At 32.9% G+C, this 26,804-nt stretch overlaps 1 protein-coding gene across 4 annotated transcripts in view; it reads left to right on the top strand.

Annotated features, from left to right (window-relative positions):
* The window catches only part of NLGN1 (neuroligin 1), a gene marked incomplete at both ends in the record, with an annotated part of 775,643 nt that overhangs the window by 206,127 nt on the left and 542,712 nt on the right, over positions 1–26,804 (top strand). Inside the window, one exon of one of the 4 annotated variants that reach the window (XM_080695860.1) lies at positions 24,624–24,683. The exons of the other annotated variants lie outside the window; for them this stretch is intronic. Coding sequence (XP_080551986.1) covers positions 24,624–24,683 — 60 coding nt within the window. The remainder of the gene's footprint in view (positions 1–24,623; positions 24,684–26,804) is intronic. 4 annotated transcript variants of the gene reach the window in all.

Genomic DNA, 26,804 nt, shown 5'->3' with positions numbered 1-26,804 from the left:
AAAACACCCTCATCTATTTCAGATTTTCTGCTGCAGGTCTTTACTGTGTATTATATTAAATTCCTACCAGAAACATTATTTGGTTCATTTTCCCTGTATTATTCATATAGATTTTCTTCCTTTCCCTTTTTAGAAGAACATCCTGGTGAAAAGGTCCCACTAGCTTTTCTTAACTAAACAACTCCTTGGCCATCAATTTCAAATGGAGCTATCCTAACTAAGGGCAATTTCTTGAAAATATTTAGCACTCAAACAAAAATATTTGCCTATAAATTGTAAAGTTTTATTACTTTTAGTCACTTGTAATCTGTGTCACCTATGCAATCCTCTTGTCTCAGCTTTCTGAATGCTAGAATTACGAGCATGCACCAAAATGCCTGTCCTAAAATTTATTTTAAAATAGCACACAATTGCCAGGTGTGTTGGTATATGCCTCTTTTCTCAGTACTTGGTAGACTGAGACAGGAGGATCCCAGGTTCAAAGACAGCCTCAACAATGTAGTGATAAAAGTGGAGCTTAAAAGTGAGAAGCAAGAGCCAGGCATGGTGGCACATGCTTGTAATTCCAGCATTCCAGAGGCTGAGACAGCAAGATCAATGTTTGCAGACAGCCTCATCTACTTAGTGAGGCCCTCTGCAACTTACACCCTGTTTCAAAATAAAAACACAAAATAGGGCAGGGGATGTACCTCGGAGATCAAATGCCCCTGGGATCCATCCCCAAACCCACACACACAAAACAAAAAAATGAGAAGAAAGGATTTGGAATTTTTTTTATCACAAATAAGTGGTGAATATTTGAAGACATAGATATGTTTGCCCTGATTTGAGTATTGAACAATGCACATGTACATTAAAACATCCCATTGGTACTCCGTAAATATGTAAAACTGGCATTTGTTGATTATAAAATAAATAAAATGTTAAAATATAAATGCCTCAGTACCCCAATCATTCCTGAAAGATAAGAAAAATAAAAAAGATTAGAACCTTAGAAAATATGAAGCCGACTTTATTAGGCAATGGTTTTAGGAGACAGAAGTGAATCTTTTATATGTGCCAGGGTTTCCATGTTGTTACAGATGGCTCTTCCTGGCAGAAGTTAAGGGCAGAAGGAAGCCAACAAACATGCCATCTTCTTTCTCAGAATATATGAAATGTATAGCATATTACTCTTAATAATGATTTTCCATTATTCTCTGTTGACATACTTTCTTTTTTGCCTTGTTTGTTGAACAAAGATAATATTTAACCTTCATACTTCTTATAAAAATATATAGTAATTGAGTAAATTTTGTCTCTCAGGCATTTCTTCTTTAACAATAATTTTAATGTTCCAAAAATTATTGGCAAAATAAATTTTAACAGTATATATTTATATATATACTGTATATATGTACAGTATATATTCCTTCAATAAGTAACTTTTATGACTTCATGTCTTCAAATATAGGAACAAGAGGAGAATTTAATATTACACATTATAAAAATAATAAGGGTAATTAACTGAGACAATCAAAGTTTGTGGTATAGTTAGAGTTTAGCTAATAATTTTTAGTGATAAAATCATTTTTCTAGAGTAAAAGTAGATACAAAATTATACAACTTAATTTGCATATATAATCATATATTCCTAATATAATACATAATTAAAATGGAGCATTATCATATTTAATGATTTATTATTAAAATACCAATTATTTTAAAAATAGAATACTCCTCAAGAGTTCATTATACTTGATGTTTAATAAAAATCTGTGGCAATAAATGGTTGTTTTGTAGACACAGAATTACTTTGAGATTGTATTTTATGGTTGGTTAAATCTTATCCCAAAATTCATTTTATATTGATACTTTTAAACAATCTTTCTAGGTAATAATAATAGTTGAGCTTTCTTAATGACTCTGCCATATTAAACACAGACAGCATTTTTGTTTTATTTTTATTTTTCTCCCTATCTCTTCCATGCCTCAATATCAACATTCTGAGTATCAATTATGATTGTATTGGATGGTAATGATAACTATGTAATTATGTACAGAAAACAGATTTGGCTAAACTTTAGGACACAGATTTTGGGTGAAGGATTAGGTTTTGATTTGAATCACTTCTCTTGACATAAGTTACTCTCTCCTTATTCGTTTAATGAATATTTCTTGTCTTCTCCAATGCCTCAGAAATAAACCTTTGGGAGTAACTTCAGGAATAAAGATGTATTTGGTATGGGCTTTCTTTTTAGTATGCTCAAAATCTGTCAGAGATACTGGGAAGGCATTATACCAACTACAAGTAGTGTGATGGGATCTACTAATGTGGTTTTAACTAACTTATATGTAACATGAAAAAAATCTGGATATTTTAAAATATGAGAAAATAAAACACTGTGTATCAGAAAAGTAGGTTTTAAGAAGAGCTGTCAACAACAATTCTGATTATGTAGGTCCCATGCTCCAAGTAACAGACTTTAAAGATGAGTAACAAAATATGGTGAAAATAGTGAAGAATGTTTTAGTAGTTTTCCTAAAATAATTACAATATATGCACAATTTTATAAGATGTTCATAAATTGACTCCTAATTTTACAACTTCTTTTAACCTTTTTTTTTATCTAATTCTGTCAATTTTTTCTTGCCAACAAGTAATAACCATTTACTTACAAGGTCTGTGAGTCAGGGAATTAAATTCTATGAATAGAATTTCAAAATTGCATGCATAAAAAGTAACACATTTTCTAGACAGCTGTCCATGGAATATATAATTTGTTCTTTGAAAACTATTTTAATTTAAGGTTAACATTTTGTCCTTAGTTCATGCTGCAGTGCTTCTCATTTGTCTACAAAATACTGTGAGTTAAAAGTTGTATTAATATACAGTTCTCACCATGATCACTTGGTTCATATATTTAAGGATGACTCATGTGTGTTTCTCTCTGAATAATATTTAACCACACTTACCTGTAATCATATTTGTTTAGTGGGGTAAAAAGTCGGTAAGAAAAGTTACCATTATATCCAAAATGTGAATCTCAAGCTAGACTCAGTAGTTTAACAGCTGGAATAATTATTATGACAAGTTCCAATAACTGAAAAGACTCAAAGAATGTTTCACAAAATGTACATGGTTCTCAATTGCCAATGTATTTCTTCAGTGCCACATGCCCTGGTAATCAAAACAATAGCATGTCTTTTGTTAATCCAATCAGAAAATTATTCTGAGTGGTCATTTATTCATGAAGAAATCTTCAATATATTTATCTTAGTAAAGTTATAATTAATTGGAAAAGTTAAATATTTATCTTAAAAGTCAATACATCTTCATGGGGTACAAAATGGTAGAGGCCTACATGCACATATCATTTATTTAGCCCTTCCTCAATTTCCACTTCATTCCCTCCCCCCTCTTTTATCCATATGTTTGGCTTACTGAGTGACTTTGATATGTTTGTGAATGTACATCATGTACTTTAGAGAATTTACTTCTTCCCTCTCCATCTCCCTCTGTTAGGTTGCCTTATTTGCCCATCTATGGTTTTTCCTTCCTTGTCTAGAGTTTTTTCTATGACCATTTTTCTCCCTAGCTTCCTCATATTAGGGAGGGCATCCAATTTCTTACTGACTAATCTCACTTAGCATAATGTTCTCCAGTTCCATCCATTTCCCCACAAATGACATAATTTTCTTCTTCTTTATGGCTGAGTAAAATTCCTTTGTCAGTTCTCAAATTCATTTGGAATAACAACAAAAAAAAATTAAAATAGCCAAACTAGTTCTCAGTAACAAGAACCATACAGGAGACATCATAATACCTGACTTCAAACTATACTACAAAGCCATAGTAATGAAGACAGCATGACAGAAACAGACACATAGACCAATGGAGCAGAAGTGTGTAAAGAAATCTGCAAACTTATACCCATTTGATTTTTGACAAAGGGGCCAAAAACATACACTGGAAAAAGATAGCCTGTTCAACAAATGGTGTTGGCAAAACTGGTTAACCATATGTAGAAAAATGGAAAGAAACCCCACTTTCTACCCTGCACAAGAGTCAATTCAAGAGGAATCAAAGACTTGAAAATTGGACCAGAGACCTTACAGTTCCTTGAAGACAGCATAGGTCCAACACTTTAATACATAGGCACAGGTAAAAACTTTCTCAATAAGACCCCAAAGGCACAAGAAATCAAAAGGAGGATTAATACATGGGATTGCATAAAAGTAAAGAGCTTCTATACAACAAAGTACACTATCAAGAACTTCAATTGAGAGCCAAAATAATGGGAGAAAAATTTAGCCACCTACTCCTCTAATAGAGGACTAGTACCTAGAATATACAGAGAACTCAAACTCACCACTAAGAAAAAAATAACTCTCAAAAGTGGGCAAGTGAATTAAATAGACACTTCACAAAAGAAGAAAGTCAAATAGCCAATAAACATATGAGAAAATGTTCAACATCATGAGCAATCAGAAAGATGCAAGTCAAAATTACCCTTAGATTTCACTTAACTCCAATTAAAATGGCAATCATTCAAAACACAAACAACAACAAATGCTGGTGAGCATGTAGAGAAGTGGGAACTCTAATACATTGTTGGTGGAAAACAGTATGGATGATCCTCAGAAGAATTAGAACAAATCTACCATATGATCTAGCAATACCACTTCTGGGAATTTACCCAAAATAATGGAAACCAAACTACCAAGCTAATGTATGCATATCTATGCTCATAACTGCACAAGTCACAATTGCCAATCTATGGAACCAGCCAAGATGTCCATCAACAGATGAATGGAGTCAATAAAGATTTGAGCACAAATAATGTTAAAATTCAGAGCCAAAATTGATCTAAGAAAACCAGACATTTAAAGGTCTGCCCAAGTATTTAGTTGACTTGTCCATGTTTATCAGCAAGATAAACATCCTGAAGTATATTTTAAATGATAAAAATACTATATGCTAATTTTTTTAAAGAGAATATAAGTAAAAAGTAACATTTCAAACTATTTTATATCACATACTGAACTTACAGTTGTTATTAGATAGCCTTCTAGGAAATGTCCATTTATGTTTTATACAGTGCGACCTTTTTTCTTTGAAAGTATGACAATATTTTTCATATTGTTATAAAATCTTTTTTTTCTCTTCACATATATCTTTTAATATTAGAACACATGATTCTACCTAATAAATATAAATATTGACTTAGTTTCTTTTTATTGACTTTTTTTTTTTTTTTGCAGTACTAGAGAAGGAACCCAGGGGCATTATACATCTGAGCTAAACCCCTAGACCTATTTTTTAGTCTTTTTTTATTTTTTGAAATAGGGTCTCTCTGAGTTGCAAAGGGCCTGCTAAGTAGCTGAGGCTGTCCACAAACCGTGATCCTCTGGTCTCTGCCTCCAGAATGCTGGGATTACAGTGTGTGCCACCATGCCTGGCTTTTATTGGCTAATTTTGATAACTATTTTAGTTGGCATTTTTACTTTTATATACCCATTTTTATTAACTTAATGGATACTTTGTTTTTAAAGCCAGTTGTTGAGTTTTGGACAATATGATAATTTAGTTTGGTCTCCATGAAAATAATGGATCAGGACATAAACAATAGGGAAGGCATGAGGGGCTAACTCCCTATACCTCGATGATAACTTAGAAAGTGGGCAGAATAATCCAGTAAAGCAATAAATGCTAAAATATTTTGAAAAAGATGAAATCCTTTTTAAACTACATTGAAGGTGCAGGCTATTAGCTCAAATCCAAGCAATGTTTTATGCCTCTATCATGGAAAAAATAGCCTAAGATAGTTTTATTTCAGTAGGCTTTACATGATCTGAAATTTAGAGAAGGCTGAGATCCCAAAGGGGGACAGACAGGACAATGTAGGTGAATCTATCTATCCTCTTTAAGTTACTTCCACTGCGGTCGGCCCTTTGGTTTCCACCAGAGCCATCTTACTGTCTGGGAAACCTTAGAGATTCCTAGTTATCCTTATCTAATGTATATTGTGAATATATATTCACAATGAGACAAAATCACAAATCTTATTGTGAATAAGACAAATCACACATGGAATCCAATTTTGTTGCTCTGGCACAATTTGATGAAAAAGTACATACAACACCTAGCAATATTCCAACAGGCTCTGAGGTTTTAACACTGAAATGTTAATTCCTGGGGACAGCATAGATGGGAAATTAACCAGAATGTAGTAAAGACGGCTGGCAATATGATTATAGTTTTTTTTTTTAAGACAACAAGATATCAGCATGATACTTTATTTTATTGTAAAAAAAAAAAAGAGTATATGTATGTGTCTTGGCAAACTGATAAAATGCTAGTTTTGAGTACTGTGTTTTTTTTTTTTTTTTTTTTTTTTTTTTTTTTTTGCAGTACTGGGGATGAACCCAGGGGCATTCTACCTCTGAGCTACACCCCCTGCCCTACTTTTAATTTTTTATTTTGAAACCGGGTCTCACTAAGTTGTAGAGGGCCTCACTAAGTAGCTGAGGCTGTCTATGAACCGCGATCCTCTGGTCTCAGCCTCCTGAATGCTGCGATTACAAGCATGCACCACCAGGCCTGGCTGAGTACGTACTGTGTATTTTCAAAATGTTCAAATCCTCAGTAGTAGTTCCTATTTTACGAACATCTGTATTTTATGGATTTTTGTTATTGAGAGTAAACAGCAAAATAGCTGTATGAATTTTATCTACTTCCTCCATGCTTCAGGTAACCGCTGGGGGAACAAAATAGGAATCAGTTGTGGCCAGGCAGCTTTTATTGTGCTCTCAAAGCTTCCCTGGTCCCTTTGCTTTGCATTGTTCTTACCTCCAATAAATTAAAAATCGGTATGGAAAATTTCCAAACCATGTTCTTGTATCTTAGAACCATGTCTGTTTTTTTGTTTTTATTTTGCTTTTGTTTGTTTTTTTCCTGTTTGATAAAAGTATTCACAACTAGATAAGTTTCTTTTTTCTTCCTTTTTTTTAAAGAAAATCTGGAATTAGCATTAAGCTAGAAAAATAAAAAAGATGGAGATTTTTGTGTATTGAAATAGAAAGACCTAAATATATTACTAAATTAAAAAGCAATTGTATGTTGAATGCTATTTTATGTAACAAGAAAGAATAAAAAATATAATTTATGCCTACTCAAGTCTACAAAAGCAATTTCCTTTATTTTGTATAGAGAATAAGAAAATGATACACAAATAAATAAAGAGTGATTACCTGAAGCACTGAGATTAATGCTACAAACGAGATCTAAGAATGGAAAGATGGATTTTGATATACCTTGATGTTTTATTTGGATTTTCAATTTTGTGAATGAATTAGATATTAAAAAATATCATTTCATTAAGCATTTTAAAATACTAGTGCAGGCAACAAACCTACTGGAAACAATGAAACCTATAAACCCAAAGGCTTTGTACTGCACTTGCTGCTGTTGCCTCTGACTTGGAAGGAGTTAGAATTTATTTTCTGACTAGATTTATAAATCTAAAATTAATACAACTATTTAATGTTTAATGGCATATATGTGCACTTAATAGCATATATGTATGTACATAATATGGCTTTGTATATATGCTACTATATGTGTCTTTTTGTGTGTATGTCTACTTAAAGAAGTCTTATAAAATAAATTGTGTGTGTGTGTGTGTGTGTGTGTGTGTATTTTTGTTTGTTTGTTTTGCCCCTGGGATGGAACCCAGGAGCATTCTACTTCCGGGCTACACTCCCAGACCTATATTTATACTTTTTTTTGGTCTTTGGAAACAGGGTCTCTTAAGCCAGCTAAGGCTGGCTTCCAACCGGCGTGATCTCCTGTTTCCACCTCCCAAGCACAGGGATTACAAGCATGCACCACCACGCCTGGCTCATTCTTGACTTTTAAACAGGGTCTCAGTAGGTTGGAAAGGGCCTCACTAAGTAGCTGAGGCTGTCTGCAAATTGTGCACATCTCCGCCTCCCAAATGCAGGGATTACAAGCGTGCACCACCACATCCAGCTAAAATAAATCTTTATTTGAGAGGAGGACATAATGTTTCTTCTGGACATTGTTTCCTCAACAGAAGACAATATTTGTGTTGAGCCCACAGCCACATGGGCATTTCAAGCTGATGTGTGTCATGGCTATGTATATGAACAATGCAATCAATTTCTTATACTCATGTGCAGCTTTTTATTTTACTCCCCAGTGAGATTTATAGCAAGGAAAGATCAAGATCTTAAATACAGAAGAGTCTGGATCTCAAGTTTTCCTCAAGGCATGGTCCATAAACCTCATTAATCATTTCATGGCTGAATTTTAGGCTGTATCCTGACCAATCTCAAAGGAAAAGAAGCTTGAGAATTGTCATTTTTTTCACAATTTATATATTTTATTTTATTTTATTTATATATTATAGTATCACATCTGAGACTATAAAAACAATGTGGATTGTTTTTAATAAGCTCCCCAGGTATTTCTTAGGCATACTGTCATTGGAGAAGCAGTCTCTAGAGAACTGAATATTATTGATTTTTGTACAGGGATTCATTTTTTTTTAAAATACGGAGAAGAGTGTGATAGGGGAAACTATCTGAACTTTGAATCTGTATACTGAAATTGCTTTCTTCCTGTTGATTTAACCTGGAGCTTCACACATGCTAAAGCGCTCTACCTTTGAGATGCATTCCAGCCCTCTTTCTTTTTTGTCTTAATGTTGAACTAACTTTATCTTTCTGAAATTCTGTTCTGAGTCTTCTCACTGCTCTTCTGCTCATCAAAATATTTTCAGAATAAATAAGCTGTGTACACAAACAAATCCCTACTTTATTTCACCAAAGTAATGCAGGACAAATTTTATTTTCAGTGAAAGCTATATTTAAGAGAATCATAAAGGAGAAGTAAAGTCATGTAATATGCGTGTATATGCACATGTACATATACATATGCAAGCATACATATATATGGATATAGTATTCATATTTGTAAATCCAGCATCCTTCTCATGTGTAACATTGTACAAATTCTAGCATGGTATATGCAAATAAAACAATTTCTTTTTTATAAATTTTTTTGCTGAAGATTTAAAGAAGTTTATTAGAAAGATAGAAATACAGAAAATAGAAATACAGCTCCATACCAGACTAGCATGGAGGGATGACTGAAAGTGAATACACCCATAAAATTTTATTTATATATTGTAATTATATCATAGTGAGGTTCAAAGTGATATCAAACAAATGATTCTATTTCTTAACACATTTCAGAAAAGATGAATTTTCATTAAAATAAATACAAATGTATCCACATTAAAAAGGAAAATATAAAGGAATGGTGGCTTAAGAAACTGATATTCAGGTGATTATTCTTCTAAAAGAGTCACTTACTTGTCCAAGTTCTTTGCCACAAAGATGCTCAACATTGCAGTTTTTTTTCATGTACTTAAAATTAACAAACATTAATTCATGTGAAAAGTTTTTGAAACATATTTCTTGCCTAAGGTCTCAAGTATTTTATTTTTCATTGCTTTAAATTTTAATACATCTATCTATTATGTAATTTTCTATATTAAAATAAAAATCTGTGATATTTAGAAAAGGGTGTTTATATAAATGTGAAATATTTCATAAAAATCAAGTGTGATTTTTATATATTTTTCATTTTAGAAATACAAGAGACAAAAAGAAAGCATTTATATTGGTGGAGATATTTTTCTTCAAAAGCAATCTTGGCTGCCATTAAATAAATCTTAGTTTTAAATAAATATTATTATTCTTGACTCTCTTACAAAAAGTAGCTTGATTTGAGGCATTTTAACAGCTTAAAGGAAAGAATGAAAATGCAAGGAAGGAGAAATCAATAAAGCCTGGGGCCTCCTACCATGTATTGATTCTTGTAATCCAGCAAGCATTAAATACTTGAGAGATAAGCCTCTTTTAAGATGGCACGTTTATGTTTTGAAGATCAAATGCCTTAATTTTTCTCATGGGTTTCCTAAACACAATTCATACACAAGGTAGACATAAGCTTTCAGTGGCCATGTTTCCTGTTGTAATGTGGATGTCTTGAATTGAGCACAGCAAAGGTGCATTTGGAGTGGGATCATCCACAGCAGCTGCTTCTTTCAGTGCTGGCAAACAAATACCTTCTAAACATCATCAAACACTATGAAGATAGAGCCAGAACTGCCACTTTGGTAAATAAGGGACTTTAAAAAATATTTCAATATATACAGTATATGCATATGATTCCATCCAGAATATCATTTTTGCCTTTCTGGAAAAAACATTTTTTTTTGAATTTTAACTGGGTAAAAGATTAGGAATGTTAGATTAAGGCAAACTTGCCATCTCTCTCCCTAATTAGTATTGCTGCAATGAAAATAAAGTATTGCTCTGAGATTTTGCTTTTAAATTTTCTTATCTTTTAATGCTTTAAGTTTATATCTGATATTTTGTAAAAAAAAGTGTTACTTTTACCTCTTTTGCTAATAATTTTAAATTTATAATAGCCAGCTAATAAATAGTAAGATGATCACCAAGTTTTTATTAAATAGTTTTGAAATATTCACTTTTTTTTTTTTTTTTGCTTCCCTGGGGATGGAACCCAGGGACATTCTACCTCCAAGCTATACCCACAGCCATATATTTTATTCTTAATTTTGAAACAGGGTCTCACTGAGTTGCAAAGGGCCTCACTAAGTAGCTGAGGCTGTCTGCGAACGGCGATCCTCCTGTCTCAGCCTCCCAAATGCTGGGATTACAAGCATGGGCCACCACGCCCAGCTAGAAACTTTCACTTTTAAAATGAACCACAAAATATCCATTTTTCTCCTGCAGTTGTTTTAATGTTAACTAATCTATATTTAGTTTTCATTTGACATAAAATATATACAATATATATAAAATATATATAGTATACAATACAATATATATATATAATACAATCTACATGAAAAAAATTCTCAATATTTGTGTTCTTCATATATCATATATTTTTCTAATAGATATACATATACTAATGCCTTTAATTCTTTAATCAATTTTATAAAATTGTTAAATTATTTCTATTCCCAGCTTACTGGTGGATAAATTGGGAGCCAAGGTTAAGTAAGTTGACAAAGTCTAACAGAAGGTAGAGTGGCACGGCCAGGATTCAAAATCATGAATTCTGATAATAACACTGGTGTTCTTAATGGGAATAAAAATAAGCAATACTATTTTAAATTTTAAAAAGCTATGTAAATATGTATATGTACATATGAAACAATTATATACATATTGTACACATATTTTATTTTATTTTAATTTATTTATTTTGGTGGTACTGGGGTTCCTGGAAGCCCTTCTACCTACGGGCTACACTCCCAGACCTATTTTATACTTTTTTATTTTTGGAAACAGGGTCTTTTAAGCCAGCAGGGCTGGCTTCAAATTAGCATGATCCACCTGTCTCTGCCTCCCAAGCGCGGGGATTACAAGCGTGCGCCACCACGCCCGGCACATATTTTAAAATATATATCATGCATATGTCTATGTATGTGCACAGATGTATATATACATACATAATTGAATGAAACAGAACTGGGTGCACATCCTGGAACTTCATTTATTAGATAGGAGTTACTGAGAAAATCTGTCAGCTTTCTAAGCACCGGATTGTTTCTCAACCCTCTCCTAATGGAAATAATAATCTTGAAATTTGGAATAGCTATAAAAGGTCAATGAGATGATTTACACTGTGTAGTTAGCACAGCATCAAGTTTTTTTTTTCCTTAACATGATTTATTAACCTTTTTTCCTTAGATGTAATGGAATGATACCAACTACTTTATGACAAAAGCTAATACCTTGACCATTTGTATTACACCAAACATTCTTATAAACAGTCGTATGTACTGACTAATTTAGATTATAACACTTAATAGTTAGGAATCATTAATATCCCATATTTTTATGACACTGGGAATTGAACCCAGGGGCATTCTACCGCCAAGCTATACCTCCAGCCCTATTTTTTATTCTTTATTTTGAAGAAGCAGGGCCTAAGACGCAGAGCACCTCACTAAGTAGCTGAGAGACTGGCAGAAAATCTGTGATCTTCCCATCTCAGCCTCCCAAGTACTGGGATTACAAGCGTACGCCACCACCCCTGGCTATTCATAGCCCAATTTCGCAAATGAGGAATTGGAAGCATACAGAGGCAGTTTTGGAAACCTGGTGTATAGTTTTAGAACTTTCAGTCACTCTGCTATATTTCTTTGTTTAGCCTGATGATAACAAATATCCATCAAGTGTTAGATGATAGGTGTTTAATTAATCATTCAGATAAGCTGCAAGATGCTATTTTCAAAAAAGTGAAGCCTTGTGTGTATAACAGGAAAAGTGTTTTTTGGGGTGAAGAAGTACTTTAATATAAACATCTCTTGATGACATTGGTAGAAAGAATTTGCATGTAGCAAACTACTTTTGATGCCTTTAAAAGATGCTTTATACTCAGTAATAATCATAAAGCTTGCATACTATTTCTTTCCATGAGTGCTTTGTGCAAGTTAAGTTTGTCTCAACACTTTTCAAGGTGAATGTGAAATACTACCACTATGTTTTTGCCAATACATTTTACTGATAGATTATTTGAAAAGAATGCTAGACATTACTGTTAGGCTTAACTGTTTCTATGAACTGATGCAGATAGCTACATATTAGCTCTAGATATTCCTGTCCTTTTAAATCAGGTGAATTATTTGATGTTTCCAAGTTTTAATTACTCCACATATAATGCAGTTTAATAATATGCACTACTGAGAAATTATCGATTTTAACTGATATTACTTATTTTGTTGAGCTTAGGATATTTTGCCCTTCCGAATTTTATTTTCATTCATTTTAATGCTTTTTATTGGTACATCATAGTCTCACATAATAATGTAGTTCATGTGATAGTGACACACGCACACAGCATTTGGCAGGCTTTCTCCCAGCTCTGTCTTCCTTCCCCCTTCCCCATAAAAATATTAAAATTGGCATTGGTCTTCTCATTTTTGTACAAAATGTCAGTGGAAGTGTTTTCTTCTTCACTCCTTGATTTCCACACCAAAACCATCTCCTTGGCTTTATTGGAGTTTCTCCTCCATTACCTCAAGTCTTTCTGGTGTCTCAAATGGTTCCCTAGATTCTGGATATGACAGAAAATACATGACTCTTTACTTTCTGTGACTAGCTAAATCTTACTTAACGTAATGTTCTCCAGGTCCATTCATTTTACTGCAAATGATATAATTTTTCTTTAGTGCTGAATAAAATTTCATTGATGGTATATCTCATAATTTTGTGATTTATTCATCTGTTGATGGATACCTTTTGATTATATAAGCTGGCTATTGTAAAATGTGCTCCTATGAACACTTACATGCACATATTAATATTCTGATTTCAGTCCCTTTGGAAAGATACCCACCAGTGGTATAGCTGAATCAAATGGTGGATCCATTCCCAATTTTCTGAGAAACCCATAGCAGCTGCACTATTTTGAAGTACTACCAAGGAGAGTTCCTAGTTTTCTATATCTCCAACATCATGTATTGTTGTTGACTTCTTTTTTTTTTATTGGTACATTGTAGTCATACATTTTAATGGGGTACAAGATACCCCATTTAATTTGCATCTCACTGATTGCTAATAATGTTTAACATACTTTCATTTATGTATTGGCCATTTGTATTTCTCCTTTGTCTATTTAGTTCAGTTGACCATTTCTTGTTTGAGTTATTGGCTTTTTTTTTTTTTTGGTCTTGTCTTTTAAGTAATTTGTATCCTAGATATTAGTCCTCTATGAGAGGAATAGCGGGCAAAGATTGTCTCTCATTCTGTAGGTTCTTTCTTTAGACTCCTGATTGTTTCCTTTTATGAGTAGAAACTTTTTAGTTTAATACCATTCCATTTATTCATTCTTGTTTTAATTTTCTGAGTTTGGGGGTGATATCAAGGAATTTTCTCCCTGTGCCTGTATGTTGGAGTGTTGCTTCAGAGTCTCTGGTCTAATTTCTAAGTCTTTGATCCATCTGGAGTTGACCCTTATGCAGGGTGAGAGGTAGGAATTTAATTCTATTTTTTTCTACAAATGGATAATCAGTTTTTCCAACATCATTTTTTGAAAATGCTATCTTTTCTCCAACATATGTGTTTGAGACCTTTGTCAAAAATCAATTGGCTATAAGTGTGTGGATTTGTTTCTGTATCTATCTCCTACTCTGTTCCATTGCTCTATGTTTCTGTTTTTGTGCCACTGCCATGCTGTTTTTATTAGCATAGCTCTGTAGTATAATTTGAAGTTAGAAATTGTGATGCTTCCTGCATGGTTCTTATTGCTAAGATATGCTTTGGCTATTCTGGGTGTTTTGTTTTTTAGTATGAATTTAGGACTTATTTTTCTATCTCAGAGAAGAATGACATTGGAATCTGCATAGAGATTACATTGATCCTGTAGATCACTTTTGGTAGGATAGCCATTTTGATATTACTTATTCTTACTATACAAGAGCATGGGAGATCTTTCCATCTTCGTTAGTGGTTTTTGATTTTCATTTTAGAGGTCTTTGACCTCCTTGATTAGATTTAGTTCAAGTTATTTTACTGATTTTGAGGTTATTATAAAATGAATTGTTTTCTGAATTACTCTTTGATTGGACTCATGATTTACATAAAAATGCTACCTACCTTTTTTTTTTTTTTTTGGTGGTACTGGGGTTCCTGGAAGCCCTTCTACCTTCTGGCTACACTCCCAGACCTATTTTTTACATTTTTATTTGGAAACAGGGTCTTCTAAGCCAGCGTGTGTGGCTGGCTTTGAACCTGTACAATCCTCCTGTCTCTGCCTCCCAAGCACGGGGATTACAAGCATGCGCCACCATGCCCGGCCTCTACCTTTTTTTTAGATTGATTTTACATCCCAGTACGTTGCTGAATTTGTTGATCAGCTCTAGAAATCTTTTGCTTGAGATTTTTGGGTCTTCCAAATATAAGATTTTGTCAAAGCCAGGTGTGGTGGTGCACACTTGTAATCCCAGTACCTGGGAGGCTGAGACAGGATAATTACATGTTCATGGCCAGCCTCAGCTATTTAGTTAGGCACTCTGCAACTTAGTGACACCCTGTTTCAAATAAAGAATAAAAAATAGGGTGGGGGTTGTAGTTTTGGGATGTAGAATGCCCCTGGGTTTAATCCCCAGTACCACACACAAAAAAGGAAAAACTACATGTTATCTGAAAATATCAATAATTTAGGTTCTTCTCTTTGTATTATTTTGATTTTCTTCTCTTACCTTATAACTCTGGCTAATCTGAAGTACTATGGAGTACTACATTAAAAAGAAGTGGTGATACTAGACATCCTTGTTTTATTCCTGATTTCAAAGCAAATTTTTGACATTTTTTCTCACTCATGTTGGTGTTGGCTTTGGATTTATTGTATATTGACTTTATGATACTTAGGTAAGTTCCTTTTATTCCTATTTTCTGTTGTGTTCATAACATGAATGGGTTTTTTGTAAAGTACTTTTTCAGCATCTATTGAAATGATCATGTTATCTTTAAAAATTTCATGTTTTTACTTTTAAAGAGCTATTATACATATTTTTACTTAAATTTTAACTTTACTCTTAATCTTAACCTAAATACACTACTGCTTAAGGAAGAACAAAATACTTCATAGTTCTAATATTATTAGGACATATTTATTTGTTTATATTTTTGTTAGGTCCATGTTGTATCAGATATATCTAAACCCAAGTTTTTCTTTCTTTGCTTGGTTTTTGCACCTAAGGGGATTACTGTGAAAGAATTAACTGGATTGGTGACTTAAAACCTGAGATTTAGAACTAGCTCTACTCTTAACCAGCTGTGTTCCTAGCAACTCAGCTAAACACTCTTCTTTTGTTTCTTCACCTGTGAAATGAAGGATTCACTAGTCACTCATTAGGGTTCCATTCTAGCTGTATTATCTTATGACTCTGGGCATATAATAATTGAATTCGCAAGTGTTTCTCTAGTAGGCATTGCATGTCGGGCATTTATTGTACCAGGCAAGAGGGAGGGAGAGAGAAGAAGAGAAGAGAAAAGAAGAGAAGAGGAGAGGAGAGGAGAGGAAAGGAGAGGAGAGGAGATGGGAGGGGAAGGGAAGGGAAGGGAAGGGAAGAAAAGGGGAGGGAAGGGAAGGGAAGGGAAGAGAAGGGAATTATTTCCTCATTATGTGTCTCCAGCCTGCATGGTAAAAGAGGATCAATCCACAACCCATGTGGAATACACAGAATACAAAGAGAGTGAAACCACTTCATTCAAGCTGGAGAAGTTTAGCAAGAAGGGGCACTTGCAAGACCAGAAACTCAGTGCAAGTCATCTCATACTCATATCATGAATTCAGTTATGCTAAATTTCCCATCAGAGAGAGGTTGCCTATTTTATTTCTAGTGAGACACACTAGGGAAATAGAATCTTTGTAACTACTGGCACAATTTATTTGCAAAGATAAAATTTAATAATGCTGATGAAGTAACTTATTTTCACTGTCAGGTGTTACTGATGAGTATAGAACTACATCTTTTATTTATATCCTGAAGACAGCATTTTTGGTCAAGCATATAGAATATTCTTTCTTTCCAAATGTGAAAAAATGTTTCACAGTATTCTAGAAAAGATTCCCCATGTCAATCTACACTAACACGCTTCGTTCTCTCTGACATAAGGTGATTATAGTTAGAACATCAAGGAATCAACTATCTGGGGGAGGGAAAATCACAAGAGACAAGAGTATGAGATTCACTTTTGTATAGCAATGGCAGAATCCACAGTGAAAAATGATGTATTTTGGAAAGTAGTGAAACAGAGATAAAATATGGAGTAAGAAAAGGGAGTCGTAAGTGCCAGGCTGGGACATGTATCTAGGACAGTGGGCATGAAGAGAAAGTCAAAATTTTGAAACAGTAGTGAAACAATGAAAGTCATGTTTAAGGAACATTAATCTACATTGTGTTTGAAAGTATTTTAAATGACGTTTCTTTTGAAATATAAAACATTATTTTTGCTAATGAATTTTTAAAACATCAAAACCAGTGTTATGCCATATTTAGTATTCATCTGTCTTGTATAAATATTTTAAAACTCACAGTACAAGGTTTGCCATGTCTAAATAAGACTATCCTTTTAAGTTTCTGTTCCTTTAAAGCATTTCTAATTTTAGTTTAGAAGGAGTCACATTGCTTATACATTTTATCTGATGTTAGTGTGTGAGGACTAACCATATTTCCTTGAGGTTTACCACTGTTATGTAAACTCCCCCAAACTCCTGGTACACAAAATGGAATAGGTCACAGGCTAGAGTCTAAATGACAGAGAGAGCTACCAAGAGGCTGCTCTAGTAATCTGGACATTTGACGAGGATGGCCAGAGAGGACCAGTAGATAGCATCCAGGATTTACAGGAAAAGGTTTCTCTTAAAAAATATGACATAATTTGGCTAAGAACAGAGGCATAAAGAAGGAATACAGATCACATCTATATGAAAGGTTTGGGAACAGAGGAAAGAGTTTCACATCTGAAAGCAACATCTATGCTGAGTTAAAATAGGCTTTGAAAGTACAGATAACCAGCACCCATATTTCTGGAGTTACTGGAGAGATACTTAAATAGAAATAGCTTGTGGAATATTCTATCATTATATATATATATATATATATATATATATATTATATAATATAATATAATATATATAATATATATAAGAATTGTTAGGATAGGATAATAATTCTAAGACAAAGTAACAGCTTTAAATACATTTTTAATATAAAACTTTTAACATATTTATAAAATTTCAGAAGTGCTGAAGTCGTGGATTTTGCTTTTTAGTGATATTTATTTATTCTCAAACAGAAGTGGAATAAAACGCCATAGGCATCTTATACCTGAGTAGAATTCCATTGTGTGTATTTCCCACAATTTTGCAATCCATTCATTTGTTGATGGAAACCTATGTTGGTTCCATATTTTGGCTATTATGAATTGTGCTGCTATGAACATGGGTATGCATATGTTACTGTAGCTCTCTGATTTCAACCCCTTTGGAAACATACCCAGGAGTGGTATGGGTGGATCATATGGTGGCTTCATTCCCAGTTTTCTAAGGACTCTCCACACTGATCTCCATAGTGGTTGAACTAGTTTTCACTCCCACCAACAGTGTAAAAGAGTAGAATTCTACTCAGCTATAAAGAAGAACATTCGCAAGAGATGAAAAGACCTGGAGAACATTATGTTAAGTGATATCAGCCAAGCCCAAAGTAGGGACTATTAGGAATACCAGAGGGACTCCAGATAATGGAGGGAAATCCTCAGCAAACCTAGAATGGAAGGATAGGAGAGGAAGAAGAATGAGGTTTATTGATGGAGGAGCTACATCCAAATATGTGTAAAACTATGAATGTAGCATGGTTACCTGGACACTCATTGTTGGGAGGAAGGGAAGGGGAATTTGGGGGGGGGTAGAAGACAACCAAGCACAGTCTGAATGTATGCTGTTTTCATTATGATCCACATCAAAATAAAGAAGTGAAAAAATATTATAGGCTCATTTTCCATCTTCTGATTTCATTCTAACAAAGCTATTCTTGTCTAATGAGAACATAACCAGGCCTCTGTATAAAAAATTTCCTGCCATATTTCATAGAATGACTTTGCTTCTTTCTGACTTTTCTGTTGAAGATTCAGACAGGCTGGAATTTATGAGTATGTGCTAAAACCTGGTGAATGGCTTTGCCTTGCCCCTAGGGTACGATGGGATCCTCAGGCAGAAGGCATTGCCAGCTCCAGCCTATCAATCCCTCCCTCTTTTCCCATTGCTCTGTCCTACCCCAGTGGCCAGCCACCTTGTACTCCAGGCTTCTTGCCTTTCTACATTCTAGCTTTTCTGCCTGAAATATTTTTCTCATCCCAACCTCTTTGCCTTCTTAGATTATCTTCTTCCTTGATCCCACAAGCCACATGGCACTAACTCTCAGAAGACCTTGCAGGCTTAGCCAGGTCACCTTGTATAACATCTCATAGCAACGACTTTTCTTTCTGACACTTGTCACAAATATCAGTATATGTTCATATATATGATTGCTTGTTTAATGTTTCTTTCTCCAGCAAAATTTTATTTCAGTGAGAGCAGCTCTCTGGCCTATTTTTCTCATCATGTATACTGAGTACCTAGCAAATATTGTTGAAAGGATGGATAACTGAGAGTACTAAAGCCATGCCAGAGAAGACAGACTATTAATGACATCCCAGGCCTATCCTCAGTAAGATGGCGTTAGACCCCCATGGCACCCTGCTCAGTCCTCACTGCAGGCCTGCTCTCAGGTCCTCTCTACGTAACATGTGGAAAGTCAGGGCAACAGTGAGGATGTCATCTCAAGGTAACAAAGGATATATATGATATATGGCATACGACAGCATAATTCTAGGCAGGAAGGAAGCACTGTTCTTAGATTCCTGCAGTAGAAATATCACATTTTCATTAAAAACAAAACAATGAAATAGAGTGTTAAAACAATGAGTTTTTATAAATTTAGTGATGCTCAGATTAAAGATTTATCTATTTTATTTGCATCTTATTGACTCATTTTTCTCTCCCAGATCGTATCACTTTTATTCTAGTCAGGATGGGTTTTTTGCTTTAAAGTATTATAATGAATGTAATTTTGTAGAAAAGAAAGTGTTTTCCTGTAAATATAAATGAGTTCTTCTCAATATACTAGACAGCTCACCTGAACAGCACCCAGAAATCACTTTGAGTGATTTGAGTATAACCACTGAAATGTGCACAGATAGATTCTTTTGAAAACTGTCAACTATTCCAAAATCTACTCCCAGTATCTCATTACAGTGGTTTATTGTATACTTTCATTTTTAACATATACAGATTTATGAAATGATTCAAGATATTTATCTTCCTTTAGCTGGAAATTTTTTAGAAATAAAATTAGTTCATATATATCTCATCATTTAATTGAGTGCTTAAGAAAAGTGATAGATCAGGCATGATGGCAGTATTTGGGAGCCTGAGACAGGTAGGAATAGAAGTTTGAATTCAGTCTCAGTAACTTAGGCTCTTGGCAACTTAGCAAAATCCTGTTTCTAAATAAACAAAGAATAAAAAGGGGGTACAATGCACCACAAAAAATGTGATAATTTTGTTAAATAAATATAAAAAACAAGGTAGCATTATTCCAAACTAATCATTTTCACTCATTTTAATTTTTTCAAGTGGTGTATATTCATTCTGGTTTTATAAAATCAACTAAATTTTAATGGGTAAAATTCATTGGGTTTTCAATAACACCGATCATAGTGATATCTAATTTCTTATGTCATTACTTTTTTTTTTTTGGTGGTACTGGAGATGGAACCCTTCTACCTCTGGGCTATACTCCCAGACCCATTTTATATTTTTTTATTTGGAAACAGGGTCTCTTAAGCCAGCGAGGGTGGCTTTGAACCTGTGCCATCCTCCTGTTTCCACCTCCCAAGCGCGGGGATTACAAGCGTGCACCACCATGCCCAGAAAGTCATTACATTTTAATGTTTGCCAATTTGGGGAAAATCAAATAATATACTCCTATTATTATTTAGAAGGCATTGAATTCTGGCATTGTTCTTTATCTGGAGTACATGTAAAATTGTCACATCCTTGATACAAGTTTTATAAACTAAAGTTTGTCCCAGTGGGATTGTTTTCTAGAACTGTTTAGCCTACTTCCAACTGCTCAAGAACAACCATGGCAGTGTCTTTAAATTCTCATTCTCTGGCAATGGCCTCAGGAATTCTTTATTGTTAGTTTATCCCAAAGGCTTCTGTGTCAAGAAGGTGGAGCAAGGAGAGAACAGGGTCATCAGCCAGGGTGCCCATCTATCACAGTGGGGCCACTGCAGCCTAGAGCTCCAAATAATACTAAAAACACCAGAGACTTATTCCCTTGATAGGGACACATTTCTCATGGATAGCTCTTTATGTCTAATAATACCCTCAACCTATTTGCCTTTTGTGGATATGTGTGGCACAAAGCATGGATAATTTCTGCTGAATTGAATCTATAATGAAGTAATCTATAATCAGTTCTGATGTATTGAGACCTAAAGTATATTAGCCTTTCATCAAAGAGAATGATAAAAAGAAGCATTAATAGGGGTGGATAGTAATTATTTCAGAGCTCATAATTATTCTCCAGCTAACTACAGAGAAATACTGATAATTTTTTTCCTCTTTTAAAAAATAAAAGGCACTGTGGTCAGATTCTGAAGTGTAAGAATACATCACATATCCTTTGTAATGAATTATATTAATCGCAAAGGAAGTATTTCGGAATTAAGCAGGTTTGAGATACATGGCTAGTAGTTCTCTTGATGTTACTTATTCCTGTTGTCTCACCACTGAGTCTATCTATTGCCCATAGGAGATATAAAATATAGTCATTACTCTCATTCCTTTTCAAAGTGATGCGGGGTCTACTTTCCTATTAACTCTAATGAGACTTATGTGCGTGTTCCTCAGGTAGGAGAGACACAGTCAAGTTTAAGGGTAAAATAAATCACTTTTATACTCAGGATTTAGTGGTCTCATTTGCTTTATGTTTTGATGCTTTAAGGAAGCTATTTTAAACTGCTAGAATTGAAAATGCAATATTTGTTGTGTAAAAGAAGCATAAGCTGTGACTGGGATGTTGTTAATGCTTGCTATTCCTGTTCATGGGATATTTTACCCTTGTCTGTTGTTCAACTTATAAGAATACATGATCCTAAAATATGATTGTCTAATTTTGATAAGAAAAGCAATGCTGGCTACTTTTTGCAATTTTTATTTCTTTTTAAAATGATTTAACATCCATAATTACATTAGTTATAACACATGAGAATAAATGGAAAATGAGCCAGAGTTTTTGATGTGCTAAGAAGGAAGGAAATCCAAGGCAGCGGGCTTTTCTATTCCCAGTATGGGAATAGGATATTTTGAGAGTGTGTAGGGATCTGCTGCTATAATCCACTGAAGCTTCCTCAGGGGAACCAATGTTGAGTTTCTCAATTTATAACTCTAAACACTTAGATATTTATTCTCAGGGCCTTTAGGTATAGAGACAAAGGAAATCTGTCTTCTTTATATTTATAATCACTTTTGCCAAAAATTGTGATCATCTTCCCACAGAAACTTCAAAAATCAGATATGTAAAAAATACTTCTTCAGATTAAGAAAACCCAGTTAAGATAGAATCAATAATATATTGCTTCAACCCCCATTATGATAACTATTTAGTATTATGTAATAAAAGATTTTACTAAGTATTAGTAAATAAAATTCTTTAGTTGGGAGAAGTCAAATTAACCTTTATCTTTATCTTTATCTTTATCTATTTAAAGATAAATATCTTTATCTTTTTCTAACTCCTCATATTTATTATATATGCATGCAATCATTATCCCACATTATTTAAGAGGTACACAGTTTCCTGAGTAGGGAAGGGATAAAAACTAATATGTCACAATTCCAGGTCAATCAATCATTACACCTTAGAAAATCCTCTATAATTTCTACAACTTATTTTATATTTATACTTATTTATATTTCCATAACATATTTATAATTTCCATAACATTTATTTATACTCATCCAGAGACAAACAGCAACTAAGAATTAGGTCCCACATAAAGAGAAGCACCAAATTATGTATAACAAAAATTATCTTGCTATTGTAGCTCATAAAGATCTATAAACATGTGAAATTTCAAATATAGTATTTCAATATAATATTTTCAAATATAACATTTCAATTCAGCAATTTTTAAATTTAAATTTAAAATTGTGTATTTTTGAGATGTGGCAATGTTGTTACCTGAATATCAGAGAATCCTAAATATGCTTTTTGCATTTAAATAGTTTCACATTTAAAGAAATGCAGATATTTGTGAATGTGCAACTGAGTGCCAATCAACATAAAGTATTACATTCATCTATGTTTTCTCTATAGAATGACTGCTTGCAGGAGTGGTTATATAAGTATATTTTATATGCTATCCCCATGTCTGTATTTGGAGTGACCATGAAATTGCGACTTTACATTTTAAGTACCATGGGTACTTCCAGTTACATCATCAACTTTTGCTTTTTCAATCTTTTGATCTTTGCCAGTCATTAAAAATTTTCAAGTCTCTCTGAGCTGATGAAACATAATTGTATTATACTCTTTTTTTCTTCTGTTTATAGGATGGTGTTTTTCATTCTTTGAAGGTTGCTATAGTGGGTTTAATTTTTAATTGCAAATAGAATCCATGGCAATCACTGGAAAGACCTAGATATCTTTCTCAAAATGTTTAACAGTCTTTCCCTCTCAACTGTGCTTAGAGTTAATGCTTGCTTCTTTACTGTTTATGTTATTGAAATCAACCCATGACTTTTAGTTCTTTTTCTACCTTTTTCTATGGTTCTTATTTTATGCATGACAAAATTCTTTTGCTTATTGCTATGTGGCTGGCTGGCTTTTAACTTAAATGTCCTGTGTTTGTAGTGATTGCTTTTTGCATGATTATGAAATGTCATACAAATTAAATGGTTGTAGAAATGCAAAGAGAATGTGGGGCTTCACTTGCTTTTTTGTGTAATGAATATGTCAATTGTGTGACACTTAAAATTACTTTCATCTGGCCTTTGACTTCCCCTTTGGTGTGCTTCTTTATTCTAGAAATTAGCATTAATAACTATAATAAAATATTTATTAAACATTCATGGTATTTTAATACAATTATTCTTCTAAAGCATGGTTCTATTATAAATAACTATACTATGCATGAAATTGCACAAGGGCATAATTCCATTATATTACTAAAGTGATTATGAAATATAAGCCCTGACTCTCTAACTACCTCAATAGCTAAACACAGACTGCTATTTGCTATTGATGGTATCTTTTTTCTGTCAAGTGATAAAGTGATCTGTTGATATATTTGTACAGATGGTATATCTTAGATCCATAGCTAATATTTAAGTGAAAACACATGGGGAAATATTAGTGTTAATAACAAGTAATTTTAAAAAGTCACAGTTTTTAAAAATGTATCAAATAAAATGTCTGAAATAAAAATGTGTAAAACCCAAGTGTTAATATTCTCACAAAAAAGAAGAAAAAAAGAACAATATAAATGTTCTATTTATCTTGTCCCAAATTAAAGAATGAGTTTAATCTATTTTTTATTGTCACCCGTTGAAATTAGAGAAGACACTGAATGAATTAAGTTCTTACAGCTAATAAAATTGCTTTTTTGAATTCAGTGGGTATTTTTACTAAAATCATTATCTTTTCTTATGAATAAAGCTTCTAAAAATAATGTATTTTTATGTTGTAAATGTTACAAACCATATCTCCTATGAGATATTTTGGGGAAAGGGATTTTTTTTCTTAAACAAAATTGATGACTATAATGTAACCACTCCCCACTCTTTTTGGAAAATCCTTGAAAATTTTAGTATTTACATTTATTTTTTCCCCTCAGTCTTGTTTATTCTTGAATTGTCTTTTTTCCCCCCTCCATTTCTCCATTCTCAATCCTAGGTCCCTTAACAAAGAAACAGACAGATGATTTAGGTGATAATGACGGTGCTGAAGATGAAGGTATTTTTTCCACAAAATCTATTTGCATGACAAGGAACCCAATCACTTTTTCCACCCCTTTCTATTTTTTTGCTTCTTGTCTTTTTTTGAAAAGTTGTTTTTAATTCCTGTTTTTGATGTGTTTTGTCTTCTTGCTTGTTGTTGCATATAGATATACATTTTTTAATTTTTTAAATGAATGTTAAGTTTTACATTTTGATGCCAACCATTCAAATGTTTTGAGAAGAGGGGCATTTTTTTTTAATTTCTTGAACTGACTTTTGATATGTTTCATCCCACATTTTGACAAATTTGTCCACATTCTTTGAACTAACAATCTCTCCCTTGTAGTCTCTCTGTGCCCATTTTGCATGTTTTCTAATCTATGTGACTATGTAACTAGCCAATATCAAAATGTGATTCATTTTTACATTTGACATTTGTTTAAAAGGAACCCCATAGTCAATAAAATGAAAAACAAGCTAAAAGCTGATGAAAAGTGTTTCTTGAGCAATATGCTTTAGATATACATGTAGTTTTCTGTTTATTTGCTTAAATGTCACATGAATAAATGAAATTTCACAGATAAGAAAATACATGACAACTATCAGGTAAGTGTAGTGAACATTGTGCCATCACTTAAGTTTTCTGGGCTCAAAATAGTACTTTTAAGTAAACCTTATATGTATTTTTTAACAAGATTAAATAAATATCCTTTAATTTCAAAGGGATAGACTTTATAGATTGGCAAGTGAAATATTTTTATTTTAAATATATTGCTAAGTATAAGCAATGAAATATTTCCTATTTTATTATTATCAGAATTGTTTCCCTTTTTGTACTTAAGACATACAATTCAAACTTACTCTGTAAACTAAGTACTCCGTGTGTTAATTTGACATTTCTCATTCCATTGTACCTTTAACCAATGTCTAACTGCATGTCCAGAGAGGTCTGCTGATTCTCTCAGCTACTTTTGGTTCCTTAAGGATTTAATGTCTTTCCTTTGTTTTTCTATTATGTTGGCCTAGTTATAACCCTACCACTCTAGAAGTAAATAATATAAACCCAGATTTAAAAATGAATCTCTGAAAGCTAGAAATTAAATCTCACAAAGATATTAATAATATGGTAAAAAAGATTATTCAAAATAAAATAATGCACAACCAGATCAGCAGAAGTGCTAGTTCCATAAGTTATAAGAAATCCGTAAGTGAATAACTGTTGACCAATCAATATACACTATTTTCATTTTAAAATGTCATTTTTACATATTTAAAATAACCCATTTGTGAGAATATAAAATTATTTTCTATCAAAACTTTAGCTCAACTGAAACTTCATTTTGTTAAATTGCCATTTTGTAATCTTGTATAAGTTCTCTATTTTAAGCTAACATATCTTAAAAATTGCAAATGCCAATCTGTCTTCCAGTATTCAGTTGTAAATGAACCAGTCAATTCAGTGATCCTATGAAACCACACTCCCACCAATAGGAGTGCTGTGTAGAAATTTATGTTCCCAATAAGTAAAATCGCTTTGTGAGGCATTTTTGAATATGTGTCTTTTCTAACACTTTTACAGTAGAAAATTATAAAGGTAGAATATGGAAAGATTAAAATAATATTTGTTATTCATGTGTTACAATATTTAAGAGTAATTTTAATGAAGTCAAATTTATGACATTTGATAAAAATTAATTCATTATAAATTCCAGTAGTAAAGATTAAACACAAAACAGTCATTAATATTTGAAATAAATTATTGTAGCTACCCAAAATTAAACATTATGAATGCTAAATAGGTAAAAATAAACTTACAATATCAAAAAAGCAAATTGTGTTTTTTTTCTGACTACCATTATTAATCTTATATATTTAAAAATTCATAACATGTATTGACTTCATGAGCCTAGTTACTTTTCCTTGTGTTCTAAAGAAGGATGCTCTCACTTTCAGGCTCTGGAATTTGTTGAGCCCATTGAAAATCTTATACCCTATATGTATTTTTTCTAAATAAAAATGTATAAAATACTTCTTAGTGTAGATCTTTGTAAAGTCCTAAATTTCCTAATGTAGTCACAAAATTAGTATACTTCATTTCCCTATTTTAACAGTATTTTGGTTTGTGATTTAATTGGTT

The sequence above is a fragment of the Muscardinus avellanarius genome (genome assembly GCF_963383645.1).
Source record: "Muscardinus avellanarius genome assembly, chromosome: 5".
NCBI classification, from domain to species: Eukaryota; Metazoa; Chordata; class Mammalia; order Rodentia; family Gliridae; genus Muscardinus; species Muscardinus avellanarius.
The sequence above is the reverse complement of the archived record's forward strand: the minus strand, read 5'-3'. Positions and strand labels throughout refer to the sequence as shown.